The following is a 17,005-nucleotide window of genomic DNA, read 5'->3' on the forward strand; positions in this document are numbered from 1 at the left end:
GAGCTATAGTTCGCTGGAGCAACAAGGTGCCTTTGACACAGTGGGAAGGTGAAAGTAGGTAAAAGGGATTTTACCCAGAGCCAGGTTTAAAAAAAGCTCACAGAGTGCCACACATGGTGGCTTGCTAATGGTAGTAAACTCGACACTGGGGACGGTGGACTGTGTATCCTAGATACGGTCACAACAAGCTGGAGGAGGAGGTCTTTAGTTTTCCTTCACAAGGCCTCATGTTGGTCCTCGGGACCTTAAAGAAATCTGAGTGCTGTGTTGGTGCACAGATAATTAAAGAGTCATCTATAAGTGATTGTGTTTCAATTACTCCTAAGCCGTCATGAGTTCTGCCAGAGGCTTCTGTTGATTTTGGCCTCTCCTTTAGCACACTTTAATCCCGTCCCCTGTTGTCTTTCCCTGTTTTTCCTTGAGATTTCCGTTAATGATTTAATATGAGGCTCTTTGAAGACTGAAAAATTACAAAGCTCCATTCACTTCACAACACCAGCCTTAACACAGAATATATCTAATCCATTTAGGAAGCCACACCCAAATCTACACCAGTGTTTGTGGACTACCCACTAGACTGGCGGCTGTGTCTGCTAAACCACACGCCACATACAGCACACAGTATGATTGGGTTTAGATTTTGGCTTGTGGTACGCAGCTGTGACTTCCCCAATTCCTTTCACTGTGGTAGTAATAACAGACTTGATGGGGGAGGATGGCCTGCTCTGCTTTAACTGAAAAGAGAAAAAACATGCTGTTATTGAAGGACGCCAAGTGTTGAAAACAATGCACGCCCACCATGTCCCTACATGCCCTACACAATAACCAATGTAACATAAAACACATTAGTGGTTAACCTTGCTAGTAGTCAGTCTTGTCCTCTGTCATACAGTACGCCGTGTGCCAGTGTTCAGGCAGCGGCTCTGATCTGTGTTTGTTTCAGAGGTTGAAGAACCAGTTTTCTGACAGCATCCACAAAGAATTTGAAACTACATCATTGGCTATAGCTTAAACTAATTAAATATAATGAATTTTGTTGATTCGTTTTTATCAAACTTTTAAAATACTTTGTGCCAAATAGTTAAAATCAGACAATGGAGACATTTAAAGAAAAGCGTGTGTTCATATTGCATGTGTGCACAGATGCGCACTGTTACGCGGTTATGTGTAGCAACCAAGATCTCTACTCTTAATTAATAATTTTTAAATAACTTTTGGGTAACAGCTGAGAAGAATTACATTTTTGCATCTTTTATATACTTTTTAAACGTTTTGGATCATTGTACAGCTTGTTCTGACTAGAAATGTACAAATGGCTGTTCCTTTAAGTTAAGTGACTAAAACGCTCTCCTGGTATTATTTTATTGTTTAAACTACAGTCCTATAGCCAGATTGTACTTAGAAACCACTCTCCCTTAACAAAAGACTTTTCATCGCCATGACATAAAATGTATTTACTGTCATGTATGGTATGGCCTTAACTTGAAAATAAGCCAATACCTGCTTGTGAATGTGAAGTATTTCTCAATATGCAAAGAAAAAGAGAAAACAAGACTCCTCAGTTGAAGTTTTTTATGACCCACAGCTGTTGTAGGTGTGTGTGTGTGTGTGTGTGTGCCTGCGTGTGTGTGTGTGTGTGTGTGTGGTGGGATAATTTATCGCCCGCGGGAAAACGTCACATATGCTGTCAAACCTGCACTCTCCCCTTCCGTGAACAGTGACTACCCACAGTGAGACAACAGAGAGGAGCGTCCCTCGCTGGTTGTAATAATTACATATCAAATGTGTCTTCCCAGAAGTTCTGTTTTGCATTTAGGGGTCCGGAGGGTTATGCAATCTTGGCAGAGGCACAGACATCACACATGCTAAAATAGGGACGTAGCGTGTAGTCCTCGGCAGTATATACAGCCCACCCCTCCGGTCTGTGTATTTCGGGGATGTCCCTCCCAGGCGCGCTTTAATGGCTCAAATCGTTATTACACGCCACGCACGAAGGCGACAACAGAGCGGGATGGAGCAGCGGAGAGCTCTTCAGTTCATCTCACTAAACAAAACCAAAGTGGGCTGGGCTTGGGACAAAGAGTCTGCAATCTGACACGACCCTTCGTGTTTTTTTTTTTCCTTTCTCCTCCATGTGTCTCTGATAGAGCAGAGAAACTAGTTTTGAGGGCTGGTACCACACACGAGAAATACGCGAGTCAGGGGGCGTTTTCGAGAAAGTGCGGCGCGCTGTGCGTTCACGCGCGGCACAAACACACACCAGGATGGCCGAAGTGGAGGATACGATGCGCCCTGCTGTGCCGTCCTGGAGCGGCGGATTGGAGTGGGAAATTTTATACCGACGAACCAATTACATTCATGAAATGAGCTGCGGAGAAGTGGGGTCTCATTTGTACAGCCGAATGTGCTGCGCAGGTAGGTCTGAGCGCTCAGCCGCTGTCTGCATCTCTCAGAGCCTGTAATGGGAGGAGGTTCTGAATGGGAGGGGGTGATGATGGTGATGATGTTAACCTTTTCCATGCCTCCACCCACAATACATCAAGTCCCAAGGGTCAAAAGAGTCCAGGACGTCTCTGAGCAAAGCTTTTATTTTTATTATTTTGTTATTGTTTTATTAACTTTTATTGCACTTTTATAGAAGTTGACACAAAATAACATTGTATATGAGCATTATTAGTGATGACAGTGTCCTCATTGCCTCTCCTCCCACAGAGCAGATTGTACTGTGATGTAGAGCTGAAACGATTGATCAGTTACTTGATCTGCAGAAAATTAAGCAGCAACATCTTTGACAATTAAGAAATAGTTTAAGTCATTTTTTAAAGCAAAAACGCTTAAACTTTTTTCAATTCCAGCTTATTAAATGCAGCTATTTTCTGGTATTGATAATAAACTGAAAATATTTGGGCTTTGGACTGTTGGTTGTACAAAACAAGCAATTTGAATATGTGAGCCTTGGCTCTGGGAACTTGAGAGCATTATCCACTATTTTCTGACATTTAATAAACCAGATGAGTAATGGATTTAATAAGAAAATAACCATGAGATTAATCAATAATGAAAAAAAACGTTAGATGCAGCCCTTAGGTTTTGTAAACGTTTTTTGATGGTGTTTATGTTACAAACTCTTTATACGGGTGTCTGTAGTCTGAAGAGCAAGTGTTTGATGATCTTTGATAGAAAAGAATAACGTGTTTGTCCCTGTAATGTTGACATTTGAATACACTAACAGTCAATGAACGAGTAAACATTCAGTTTGTGTGCTAAGAGGCTTAACCTGAGTAATCCAAGTTTATGGACGTTTTACTAAATGTTTGTTTACAAACTGATTATCCCTTCTGAATGTGTGACAAAGCTTACCTGTAATTTATCAGATCTTCTAAATGCCTGTGTTTCCATGGACTTTTGCGTTTAAGTGCTGTGAGAAATGCTTTTTTCCCCTCCTAAACTAAGGGATCTCTAGAGGTTTGGGGCCAAAACCACTGCTTTGTAAACAGTACGCTGATGTACTCGCAGGCTCTGTGTGTTTTTGCTGTGTTGTCATGGCAACCACTCTAACAAACCACTCTTCCCACATTTAAAAGTGACTGTCCATGAGTATAAGTCAACATTTCAGGGCCCCAAGTGACCTTGGACTTTCTTAACAGTAGTCTTAACTCTGATTAGGGACTCAGAGCCAAGAAGGTTGTCAACTACTGGATAGACATTAAAGTGGATTATAGTAGAGTATTACATGTTCAAAAGTTTCTCATTTTTTGTAGTGTAACTTTTCTAACAGAAGAGGGAGACAAACAGTGTTGAGCAATAAGCTCATCTTCTCTTTAATTGGCTTTGCCTGTCACATCCGAGGATCATAAATCCAGCAATTATCTAGTCCTCATATTTTCATAAGCGCAAAATTGTCAACACCATGTGTGGCTAATTACATGTGTTTCTGAATGCATACTCCCTGCACATGATACTCCGATTGCAAAAGTGAGTTGGAGGCATCAGTCCTTTATAATTACGGAGAGAGAACATAATGTGGGCAACTTCACGGACAACTTTAAAGTTAAATAGACTGTACTGTACTTATATAGCGCCTTTCTAGTCTTTCTGACTACTCAAAGTGCTTCAACTACATATCGCATTCACCCCATTCACACACATTCATACACTGATGGCAACTGCTCAGCAATTTGGGGTTCGGTGTCTTGCCCAAGGACACTTCGACAAGGACACTTTGACATGTGAACTCCGTGACCTTCCGATTGGTGGATGACCCTCTCTACCACCAAGTTGGACAGTTGCCAAAGAAATGCCTCAGTGTTGTTGCTTTGTGGGTTCATGAGTTTATTGTCCATCTGTCTCTCCCAAAGCTTTTTCCGCCCCACCACCTACCAGCACCTGAGTTTGTTTTGAAAAGGAATAAATTCCTCACACTTATAATAACAGAAAGAGCTCTGTCTTACTCTGTGGTAGTGCATGCTTTCATGCCCTCTTCATTGCCAGCTCCTGGTTGGATCTGCCCCATAATGCCGTGGGGCTTCCATTCCTCACCGTGGCAAAGTTCCTCCCTGTACCGTCCAACTTTCATACCATCATCTCTCCATCACAAACTCCATCAGGACCTGCTATCCAGATGAAACGTGGTGTTTGTTAACATTCCTGTCCTCAGTGGAACTGACATCGCATGCTGTCACTTGCACAGATGAACAGGTTGACAGAGTTTTTCGGGCTGGGGTGGTGTTATCGCAGAGAGGCGGCACCCCCTGTCTGTGAGGAGGGTGGGCGCGCCCTAAGGAGGAATGCATAGACTTGCATGCCTCTCCCGGCAGAACTGTCATCGTAAAACTCATATCAGCTCTCACTGCTCGGCTTTATCACTGCATGTTATCAGTAACAGGGAAAGGAGAAATATCCACACAGTGCTGCACTGTGTGTTCCTACCAGCATGTTGTTGATAGTGGTTGATAGGACCACTTTTTTTCAAAGTCACATAATTACGCCACATAAAAAGTGCTCGTGCCTCTTTGTTACTTTTTGAACATTATACAAAATTGGGTTTTCTTACTGCGATGTCTGATTGCGTCGTGACTTGTTGAAATCAGCACAAATTTAGGATTTTGCATCCAGTGTTTTGGGAGCTGCACAACCCTGCAACAATTGTAAAAATGCAATTAGGCAAGGAAAACCAATTGCAAGCGAAATATTTGAAATTTGCAGTTCATAAGACAAATGACAAATTCTCTTTTATACACCTTCTGGCCAACAATGTTACACACATTATACTTTGCTGAGTCTAGAGATACTAAAGAATCTGTGACTACTCTCTGTCCTTGGTGACTGCAAGTCAAAATTTAGATCCCAGGATTTGATTTTTAACACATACACAGCCTACAGGTTCGAGTTTAGGTCTGGAGAATTTCTCAAGTCCCGACAAGCCATCTCCCTGTGTAGGCATCCAAAGAATCTCTCTCCTTTAAGGTCTTATGTCAGCATCTGCACAGAAAATAGATGCTCTCAAGGTTGAAAGGCGTTACAGGTATTTAGGTGCTATAGGACATGCATGTGGTAGTGTGGAGGTGCTAGATTAGAGCACATGAACGCCTAACTTGCAGAAAATGAAATGCTGTTGATCAGCGTTTATCTGAGATTATTTGTGCAGATGGAAAGAAGCTGTTTGAAGAGTTTTATTGCATGAAAAAGATGCAGATGTAACAATTCTCCTTTTCTTTGGCCACTCATGCACATAGACACACACTGTTCAGTCAATCCACACAGAGCCACAATAGCTGCTTTGTGTCTGGGATAATTTTCTGCAGCAGTGTGGTTACTCTATTTTTTGAAAGCCAAGTCTTACTGCCTCTTTTGTCTTTTTTTTTGTCGGTTTGTGTTACCGGCTTGACAGAAGCTTTTATTGAAGATTGGAAATTGATCTAAGAAAAACAGTCCAAACCAAATGCTTCAAATAAAATGTTTAGTCTCACAGGTTGTTTTCATTAGAGATCTTTAAATGTTTCTATTCTCCCTGCTGCTGTATTTTCTCTTGTAGACCCCTCACCCCCTCCGACACAAATGCTGTCTCTCTCATGTACGGAAACAAAACCCTCGGTGCCAGTTTCTCCGTAATTGTGTCCTGATGGAGGAAGAGCGCTCATGCTCGAGGCTTTCTTGTGATTGTACCATGTCGAGAAATGGCTGGGGACGTTGTTTCCACTGCCTGGCTCTGCTGCCTCCTGGCCTGGGTCTCTTCTGTGTTCAGGAACAGACCTGTCATTGAGGTTCTGTGGTGTGGCCTCTGACCACACACTGGTGACTGCTAGCTTGCGCATGTGGAGTTCAGTTTGGGTTAACAGGCTCCAGTGGACCGTTTCTGCACAGCTTTGTCTAAATGAGGGAATGGCCCCTTTTCTGGATTAATTAACTGTACTGTCTTTTTGAAAATGAAGTTTTATGCAATAGTTAGTTGGAGACAGGGTAGATTTTTTTTTTTTACCTGGATAAGGCATCATCTGCAGGGTTGCCGTTCTGTAGCTTATCCTGACCTCTAACCTTTCTCTGATTATCTTCATAATCAGGAGAAAACTTTAACATTGTGTTGTTGGCAGTTTAGCTGATGCTCTTTTTAAAAGTGACCAGTGGGACCATACTGGTGGTTTTGGATGTACTGTATAAAATCATTAAAAACAAATTGCTTATATTGAACATTACTGCTAACAATTCTCCAGAAAATGCCAACATCTTTTACAGTCGATGCATTTACTTTCTTCCAATGGCAGCCATTGCTTGAAACTTGTCTTAGATTTCTTATTTGAACGTTTAGTTGCCTTTTATATTTTGGAAAACTTTTTGTTATTGTTGCAGGAACTATTTAGGAGGTGTGTTTAAAGAAATATTTGGGAGCAGCTGTACAAACACATTGCACTCAAAAGCTCTGCTGCCACAGAATAAAAAAAAAAAAAATTATTGCACATGTTCATAGTGAAATGGAGAATCCTAATTTGTTTTTGTGTTGTATTGAAAATATTTCATTTTGACAGCCAAAGTCATGGATCACAGGATTATTGCACAACAATAAGGCAACTGACAAGGCTGCTGTGAAATTATCTCACACCAGGGGCAGCCTGGTATGCATTTAAAAAAAGAAAAATTAAAGTATATGCAATTTGTAGTTAAGGGCTAAATCATGTAAAAACAATCCCTTTGGGCTTTTAAGACAATAAGTAGCAGTGACTCAAAATCAGTGCGGCTGTAAAATAGACGTAGAGACACACGAATGTTACTTAAGGTCTACATATCTCTGCTTTTGGATGTAATCATTGCAGAGGTCTGTTTTGGTTGGGTGCTCAGTCTGGGTCTTTGGTGAGGTGTGGTTTGGTGGGTGGGGTCGGGGGGTGTACATAGCAAGGCAAGGGGGAGAATCTTCCCCCTCTCTCCACAGACCACTCAGTGGTGAATGACAGCTTCTGACATTGTAGTCCTCAGGCAGGCATTTTGCAAGAGCTGGGGGAAAAGAAAAAGGAGCATAGAATGTCGCAGACAGCAAAGGGAGGAAAAAAGGGAGTAAGACTTGTGTTCAGGAACTGAATCAGTGGCTTGAACACTCCCACTTAACTACAGGATCCCACACTGTGAAGCAGTGTTTCAGGCAATAAGAAGAAGTGGAAATCTCATAAAGTAGACAACATCTCAACCTGCAGAGGCTTCTGTTTTGTTTTTGATCATTGAGATAACTCCAGCCTGGCGATGGAGCAGAGATTCAGAAACTATTCCTCTGATAGTGTGGGTAGTGACGGAGTCTTCATAGAGGACTCCTACTACCAGGGGATGCTCAAGGCCATGGATCACAGGAAAGGTAGTTTGTCATCAATTTTACATTGTTTCAGTAGTACTGGCTTAAAATATCTTTTGTATTGTCCCTTCAATTTAATTCTTGAATTTTTAAATTTAGAAAGCTAGTTTGTTGTGTTTTTCTCAGCTCATTGTTGCTCTGTATTATGAAGAAATGGTATAAATGTAGTTTAATGTCTAAAACGTAGAATCTACTTTTGTCTGCGGTGGTCTTCTGCCTCTCTTTTATCAAATGGGCCACACCCCTTTATGTGTCATGGCTTTTCCTCTTTTTATTGGTCAACTGTGCTGACACTCATTTTGAGACCAAAGACGGACTAAGCAGCAAAGATGTCTGACAGGACATGCTTTCATATTACTCGTTCAGAAGTTAACTTCTGATCTGCATCTTTGCAGTTCAGGAGAAATGCCGCCTATCACAAAGACAGAAGAACAGAAAAATATCTTGACTTGCAAACAGTGTATTCTAATGCCGTTATCAGTTGTTTTTCTTCAAGTGCTAAAAACTAAATTACAAAAATCCACGTTGTCTCCTTCTGTGTGACACTCCACATTACAGCTGCATTATTCAGTAACAGAGTGATGGGGATGATTTTCAAATATCACGCAGCTATACTGCGATGAGCAAACAGTAATGTTCTTTCAGGAGACCTGATATCTCTCACCTCATCTTAAAATGTTCTTTGACTCAGAGGATGAAAGGAAACGTCCACATCCCGGTCTGCTGCTCCAGGCTACAAAACTCAGCCAAGCAAACACATTATTTGTCAGAGGGAGCCGTAAAGTTTGCTTTTCTGTGTCATGTATTTCACTGGTTTGAGTTTTGGAATGTCAAGTGCGGCTTTTGTATTTAATGGCATGAAGAAACAACAGTGTCCTGAGCAGCTGGCATAACCGTAAACGTGCAAACAGTTTGTTGCAGGATTTGTTTCCTACAGAATAATCCCTTTTCTGTTTTTTTTTTATTCAACCTGGACGCAAAGTCATGTGTTCATGATTGAATGAAATAGTAGAATTTCTCTGCTTTTGAGGTTTATTTCACTTCTCTGTTTAAACTCCGAAAGAGTCACAAGCGTGTTTGTGACTCATCCACATAATGCCACCCTGGGCGTTGGCACCACGGGATGTCATCTTCTTTGTATTCTCTGTTCCCTCTTCATCTAATCACTTCTGTTACATGAGCTTTGAGCTCAGTTCTTATCCAGATAGTGTAATCAAGCTCCTAACACTGTGTGACTGATAAGAAAATCAAACAATGGTTTTGACTGTCTCGTCAGATTTAAAACAGTAAGTCACATTGTGTCGAATCTTAATCACTTTTGTGAGACAGACATGCTTTGTTATGTCATACCGGCCTCTTAGTTTTGACAACAACCCTCATCACTTACTGAAGCACTACGGTGCAGCATGGTTGAAAAAATTTAGGGAAAACATTGCACAGCATATATAGTACCTGCTGGTATGTGAGAGCCTTGTTTTGAATAATCAGACTGTGAAATCAAAACCAAAACAGCGACAGTCTTGCAAGGTGGAACATGTTCCTGTAGAGGTGCTAATCTGAGGGATGTTGTCGGAGGTAATTTGCTCGTGTTTCACCTGACAAGTACGACACCTTTTTTTCTTTGTTTTGGTGGACTGATTTTAAACCACCATTAGAGGGAGTACAGTCACTTTCTGTGTCACCTTAAGCATCTTCTGCACTCTCTGTTGATGTCACATGTTCAGCGCTCTGCGTTTCTGGCTTTGGGGGAAGCACAAATATTTATGAGACTGTCTGTAACTCTGGGAAAACCATAAAAAAAATTCTTAGGATGTTTCCCTGTGTGTGGGACCATAACTTTGGTTTTGGATGTTTTAGATCATTAAATATAAATTATGTTTACCGCAAACCTAAGTAAATCTTAAGTCTTGTTGGATTACTAACGATGGGAAGCCGAAAAACACAAAATTCTGTTTACTTTTTAATGATTTTGCTCCAATTTCGGCTTTTTTCTTGTGGGTATCCAGATACATATTTATTGCCTCAGGCGTCTAAAAATTATTAAACTAAATAAATCTGAGAAGTAAAAGTTACACTAACTGTTCACAACTCTTAGAAATATGCAACCTGTGACGATGGGAAACAAGTAGACTTTGCGTCCTTTGAAGAAGTCACAGATCAAAAAGTTTGGGAATCATTGTTCTAAAGTACACCAACTTTATAGTTTGGAGTCTTCCAGGCATCCATTGATTTCCATTAATTTCACTATGTGAACAAAATCAGTTTGCAGAGACTTGGAGCTTACGTCAGATAGGTAATCAATCTTAGTGAACATTTTAAGTTGTGTTATTGTTGCATAGTAAACAGATATTTTCAATATTGGTGGCCAAACAGCAACTTTTGAAACACATGAAATGACCACATCACAGGTTATTGTCTCTTTTGAATGCACTGTTTCTATTGAATTAATAAAAGTAATAAAAGTAAAATTAACGTGCAACAGCAGCTTAACTCTGACAAAAAAATAAAGCTGACAAAATATTCCCAGTGATTTATTTATCTCAAGCAAGTTTTATGTCTCTGTAAGCTAATTTTCATAGCATGCTGACATTAATGGAAACCATAGGTTTGCTTCAAGGTTAGACATTCATAAGCCAGTATGTCTTGGAAATGTTCATCAGTAATGTTGAGTATACATGATTTGTAGTTAAAAGGGTAAAACGTGCAAAAACTCGTACATGGACACAGTTGATTAAACTGAGCTTCTGTCCCTCCACAGATGAACGGGACCGAGTTCAGAAAAAGACCTTCACAAAATGGGTCAACAAGCACCTGATGAAGGTAAGATCCTAATTCATCAACACTCACTACACAAATACTTATTATCACAACCAACGTACATTCGGCTAGATTATGAAACTCAAAAAAGTAAGTAATAAAATGTTCACTGCAGCTCATTTGGAGCATATAACTCAATGAGAATGACTCCAGCTGTCCTTAAATGATCTTAAGGTTTGTTCTGTTTAAGTTAAATTCCAGCAGTTGCTTTCATATCCCACCTGGTTACAATGGCTTAAATTACACAAAAATGTTTCCTTAGGAGATAATGGACTTTCTGATCTGAGTCTGGAAAAAGTTACCTGAAAGCAACAACAGATAAACTGGAAAGAGAGTACAAAGCAAAATCAGATTTTCATTCCCTGCACCTCTCTTCAAAAAAGTAAAACTCTTTTGAAAAGGTGAAAAACATTATACACATAGCTTCTCCGCACCATAAAATCCACCCAGGCTATTTGTCTTAACTTTATGCGTGTGAGAGAGTGAGTCACGAACACCTGGCCTCACTTTAGCTGGCGCTCAGGAACAGCGGCACCATGGGCCGGGCTCGGTCAGGTTTCACATCTGGGCTCCAGACTGTCAGGGCGGCTTCTCGGGGCTCTGCAGGGGAACAGGAAGCTCCTACACTGAATGTGGGGGCCAATGCTAAATATGTTTGCAGCCATGATGCTGTAATGTATTACAGTCCTTGTCAAGCCCATGACTCTTACAAAGGAAGCACTTCCTACTGTGTGTGTAATATGCAAGCCCCTGATCTAAGTAGTCAGGTGTAGAATAAAGGGCTACAGTAACAGTTATTTTCCATATCAATTAATTAGTGCTTAATTAGTCAATTGACAGAAAATTTATAGACAACAGTTTTGATAATTGATTGATAATTTAAGTGCTTTATTAAGCAAAACATACACTGATTCCAGCTTCTTAAATATGAGCATTTGCTGCTTTTATTTTTTATAATCATAATTAATTGAATATTTTTTGTTTTTGGACTGTTGGTTAGACAAAACAAGCAATCTGAAGACGTCACCTTGAGCTCTGGGAACTTGTAATGGGCATTTTATTTTATTTTGTGTCATTTTATAGACTGAATGATTAATGAATGAATCCACTAAATAATTATAATAACTAAATAAAAAGAGATGAATCGACAGCAAAAAATAGTCATTATTTGCAACCCCACAAACTTTTTTTTTCAGTCAAATGTATCATTTAGTCTATTACACGTCAAATAATAACACATGCTTTAAAAAAAAACAGCCCAGAGTTTAAAGAAAATCACTCTCTTCTTAGCATTTTTGACGATTTTACACATTTTTGGTGATTTTATGTAATAAGTGGCTTAAACAATTATCAGAAGGATAGTCAATTAATGTTCTGCTGACTCATTCAGCACATCAGTGCGTAGGAATTTAGTTTTCCACTTTGAGGTGATTAGGGCTGCAACTAACAATTATTTCAATTATTTGATTTATCGTTTAGTCTATGAAATGTTAAAACATATTGACAAAATGCCATTCACTATTTCACTGTGCTGCCTTCAGTTTGCTTGTTTTGTTTTTGACCAACAGCCCAAAACCTAAAGATATTCACTTTACTATCATATATAGAAAAGGAAACAGCAAATCCTTACATTTGAGAAGCTGGAACCAGAGAATGTTTGGCTTCAAATATTGATCGATTATCAAAGTAGTTGCAGATACATTTTCTGTTGAAAATCGATTAATCGACTAATCGCTGCATTAAATATCACCAGGAGGCAAAAGGCAGAATCATAGTCATAAACATCAATGAAAAGATTTCAGTGTTAGAAACATTTGCGTTTGTGGTCACAATTTATGAATTATCTTATGACACCCATAAGAGGAGTAGAGAGTGTGAGAGGGAACATTTCTGTAAGACACTGAACTTAAAGCTACCCTGCAAATAGCTCATGTTGCTCATGTCATAATCTTATCAAAAGAAGAAAATAATGCTCATTTTGTAACCGACACCCATGTGTTTTTGTGTATAACAGGGATCTCTCAGAATTAAAGTAATAACAGACTAGTTAAATTACATAAAATACAAACATCATCATCAGTTTTTACTAAACTGCATTTATATACTGCAGCCGTGTTACTAATCATATTTTCAGGGAATGTTTTTAGCAACCGTTAAAGTAAAGCACAGCGTGGCTCTACCTCAGGTGTTTTGGCTCTCTTACTGCTGCTCACCCGATACATTCAGGTTGACGAATCCTTGTTTTCACACGGGAACTGAAGTGTTTTAACTGTGAGGAATGTCTGCTGGTCCTCCATGTGCGTCCTGTGACACGGGGCTCTGTCTGAGATGACTCACAGGCGTTTGTCGTCAGTCGTTGTTTCTTTGTCTGGAAATCCCTCAGATTTGGGTCCAAAAGACTTGAGCGGGTTGGCGATCTTGCTGCCCTCGAGGCGTTTTGGACTCGTGGTCACAACAGAGTCATGGGATTAAACTATGAGGCCAGGAATGCTCCATTTTCGTGGTCAGCTGTCTCAAAAGTGCCATCTACTGTAGTCTCTTCAGATTACAGAGAATGAAAACCAGACATTATTTTGTGTTTTATGTATCCCACTGCAATCCAGACCAGACCAGAAGAGCTGAAACAGATTTACATTCATAAAAAGAATACAGAAAAACAGTTGTAAATAGCTTAGGATGGGATCAGTCAAATCAAATGATTAAAAAGAAAAGAAAAATGACCAGCTTTGTCTTTGTCCAACGTCTGTCAGATCAAACCAGCGTCTTTTGTTCTTCTTTTCCTTCACGAGTCCCTGCAGTTTTATATCTTCTCTCATCAAACTGTTTCTTCTTTCCATCCTTCATCCTGTCCTCCCATCCTTTCCCATCAGCACTGGAAGGCGGAGGTAGGTGCTGTCTGTGAGCAGAGTGGACACACATTCATTTCTGCCTGCATGTCTGTGGTAATGTTTTTACCCTCTCTCACTCTCATACTTTACCTGAGCTCCTTAGCTGCTAACATCTGACCGTTTTTCCCCTTCATTTTAACACTTGGACTCTTTTCTGACTGCTGTAAGAGCCTTTTCTGCAGTGCAACGTGCCTTTACATGTTCTGTAACGCAGTTTAATACAGCTAAAAAAAAAGTTTATGATGTAGCAAAGGGCATGCATGAAGTCTACAGGTAATTTCAGGAGTGTGATCAGCACCAAATTTATAGTTAAAGGTCATATGAAAATTATTTTCATAGTTCTCATATCATTACTACTGGTTATTACATAATATTTTAATTATCAACTTTATTGTTGTGATTAGGGAACAAAAACAAACAAACCCCAGGATTTACCAAACTTGTTTGGAAGAGAAAATGAAGGCAAACGTTAAAATTATTACCCAATCTGTCATTTGAAAACGTCAAATGTTAGATTTTGCAGACCAACTTTATGGTTTACCTTTGACCTGTTGTACTTATAATAGTTGTGTGTACGCACTTTTTCTATGCAATTAGGGATTAAAACATTAAAACATTTAAGTGTGCTTTCGTTCACGTCTAAATAAGATTAGATAATGTGGTTAAACTGATCATCTAACCGCTCATGTTCCTTACCATTGTTAACCTAGTGTGTCAAACGATACTTTACCCAATAGGAATGGTAGTCAAGACTATGAAAAAGACTGAGGTTGTAAAATAACAATAATAATAATTAAAAAAAAATAATAATAATTTAAAAGAAACTCAAATTTGTCACTGCAGAAGCCAGACAGTAACTCCAGCCCCTCTTTGTTGTGTGTAGGTTTCCTTTAAGTTGCTTTATTTATTTTTAGGTGACATTAAGGGATTAAGTCAAATGTGTCTGTGCCAAGTGTCAAATTTCCTTTCCGCTTTTAGTGTTGAGGTGGTCGTCAGTTCCAGTACTGTTTGTATTATGTGTGAACGCAAAAGCAGTGGTTCACCACTGATGCTGACATGCTGGGAGACTGAATGAAAAAGTCATTTCCCTGTATGGATCAATAATATATCACTGAAAAACTCAAAGAAATGTCTCCTCTCTTCCCTCCTCAGGCCCAGAGACACATCACTGACCTGTACGAGGACCTCAGAGATGGACACAACCTCATCTCCCTGCTGGAGGTGCTCTCTGGAGAGACACTGGTGAGCTTTGGTGACCTTTGACCTTCAGATATTAGGACATCTGCTTCTGCTGTAACCCCCTGTCCTGTCCAAACCTTTCTTATTGTCCCTGCTCCCCTGTCCTACTGACTTAATTTGCTGTTATATTTGTTCTATTGTCCAGTCTACTCGTAACCTGAACTGCTCTAAATTTTTATCTGAGTCAAATATTATTCTGGTGGGTTTCTTGTCTCCACTCTTGCATGTGTTGACTTTGATTCTTTCGAGGTTTTTGGACATTTCAGAACATGCTGAGGTTATGCGCACTCTTTTACTTTACTTGTCTTACATACACACCTTCTGGTGATGTAGCCTTAAAACACTAATTTTCATTCTTTGCTTCCATCTTGTAACCTTTCTGCACTGACTTGTTTGACCCCTGGTTTTTCCTTTATCTAATTCCTGTCTGCTGACCTTTGCCCTGACCTCTCCCCCTTTGCCTCTGCCTTCCTCTCTTACAATGCTCTTGCTGTGGTAGCCGAGGGAACGTGACGTTGTGAGGAACGTGCGGTTGGTGAGTGGCGCCTGGACTGTGGCTGGCCGCCTCCTCGGGCGTGGCATGTGTCACCACCCGAGGTGGCTTCTGGGTTGTGCATGATGACAGTCACACTCCCCGTATTGTCCCCTTTCTGTATCACCATCGTCCTCTTCCATTTTATCAGTGAGCTAGCAGCGTCAGACGTCATGTAAGGAGATAAAAAGTGCAAGTAGAGGTTTTAGAGGAAACATTTCTACAGTTTTATGGTAGTGATTTTTTTGAGTAATCACATCTTTCAAATTAAAGTTAAAGTGTATCCTTGAAAAAATACTGTCCTTGTTCTTAATATAACTGTTAATTCCTGCCTAGTTTAAAGGACCATACCGTACATCTGAAGGAGTTTGGACATTCGAGATTTCAGAATTGGCTGCAAAACAAAATCTTTTTCATCCAAGAAATGACAATATTCACGTTATCCTTTTCATGATTTGTCTTCTGGGTTTGATTTTCTGACAACAATGTTCATGAATCCAATGCTTTTTATCAGTGGTTTATGCCTGAACACACAGACAAGGACATTTTTAACAAAATAGTTCCTATGTGCACCTGCATCACCAGGAAATGATTATATAATTTAGATTTTTTTTTTTTAAACGAAGAAGAAATAAACGTGAATCAACATTCTGTGTTGTGAATTATCTCAAGGACGTTTCTCGTCTCTGCAAGTTGATTATCAAACTGAACTTTATTGAATAGACGCAGGTGAGTGCATGGGAAAATATGAATAGTTATTTTATGCTCTGAAAGTCTGCACAAGTTGTAGTTACTAAATATAGAAACCACTGGTATGGTCCTTTTTAAAATTGTCAGTTTGAGTTGTCAAGGGTCAAGTATTGGGTTCCCGTACTGAAAGCAAAGGCCAAAGTTTCATCACTGCAAGCTGATATGTTGGCTAATTCTGCAACAAAGCTTCATACTGGCTTAAAGCTTAAAATGTGGAGCACCAGTGCATGTCATGGCCATCACTCCTGGGGTAACTGTCGTGTGTAGGTTTAGAACTTGTGGATGCTTATGGATTCTGCTTGATTGGACTGCGCTACAGATAAAATCTAAGGCAGAATAAGATGTAAAAGGTGTTTTCATAAGGTGCAGGGAAAAGTTGATTGTAGAACTCAGAGAAAATGAGGATTGTGACTGATGATTGGGGGAAATCACTGAGATTGTGCATCATTCATTATCATGCTTCCACCTGCAGACATCCTGGCTGGTTCGTTAATGCATTTCAGGGTCATTTAGTGGTCAGATCTGGTGAAGGTCTAGCCAAACGCTTTGATCACAACCACGCAGAATTTGAATCACACTTCAAATTTGCTGTATTTTAGTTTTAAGTTAAGACCATGACTGTAATGATTTATATACGGTAGAGTAGATCTTTGTTTTAAACACAAAGGGTGTTGCTGGACACTGAAACACCTGTTCCTCAGTCATGGGGCCTTACTGTTTGTTGATTTAAACCTCATGTGTTCCCTCCTCCTGATGTTTGGTGTCCTCTCGTCTCTTACAGCCGCGGGAGAAAGGCCGGATGCGCTTCCACAAGCTGCAGAATGTACAGATCGCCCTGGACTTTCTCAAACACAGACAGGTCAGTAAATAATGACTTTTTTATTATAGCAAAGGCACATTTTGGTTTTTCTGTTTTTGTTTTATTTACTGTTTTCTTTCTTTGTT

The 17,005-nt window shown here is 39.9% G+C and overlaps 1 protein-coding gene across 26 annotated transcripts in view; it reads left to right on the top strand.

The window, feature by feature from the left end:
* Nucleotides 1-17,005, top strand: part of pleca (plectin a) — a 109,178-nt gene that overhangs the window by 60,894 nt on the left and 31,279 nt on the right. For 7 of the 26 annotated variants that reach the window (XM_044171567.1, XM_044171569.1, XM_044171573.1 and 4 more), the window contains 5 exons: nt 10,593-10,654; nt 13,522-13,536; nt 14,692-14,781; nt 15,278-15,313; nt 16,842-16,919. In XM_044171567.1, the coding sequence (XP_044027502.1) occupies nt 10,593-10,654; nt 13,522-13,536; nt 14,692-14,781; nt 15,278-15,313; nt 16,842-16,919 (281 nt within the window). Of the gene's footprint in view, nt 1-1,997; nt 2,416-7,408; nt 7,838-10,592; nt 10,655-13,521; nt 13,537-14,691; nt 14,782-15,277; nt 15,314-16,841; nt 16,920-17,005 lie in introns of those variants that run through there. The other 19 variants (XM_044171568.1, XM_044171584.1, XM_044171590.1 and 16 more) reach the window with 11 other exon arrangements.

The sequence above is a fragment of the Siniperca chuatsi genome, linkage group LG17 (assembly GCF_020085105.1).
Source record: "Siniperca chuatsi isolate FFG_IHB_CAS linkage group LG17, ASM2008510v1, whole genome shotgun sequence".
NCBI classification, from domain to species: domain Eukaryota; kingdom Metazoa; phylum Chordata; class Actinopteri; order Centrarchiformes; family Sinipercidae; genus Siniperca; species Siniperca chuatsi.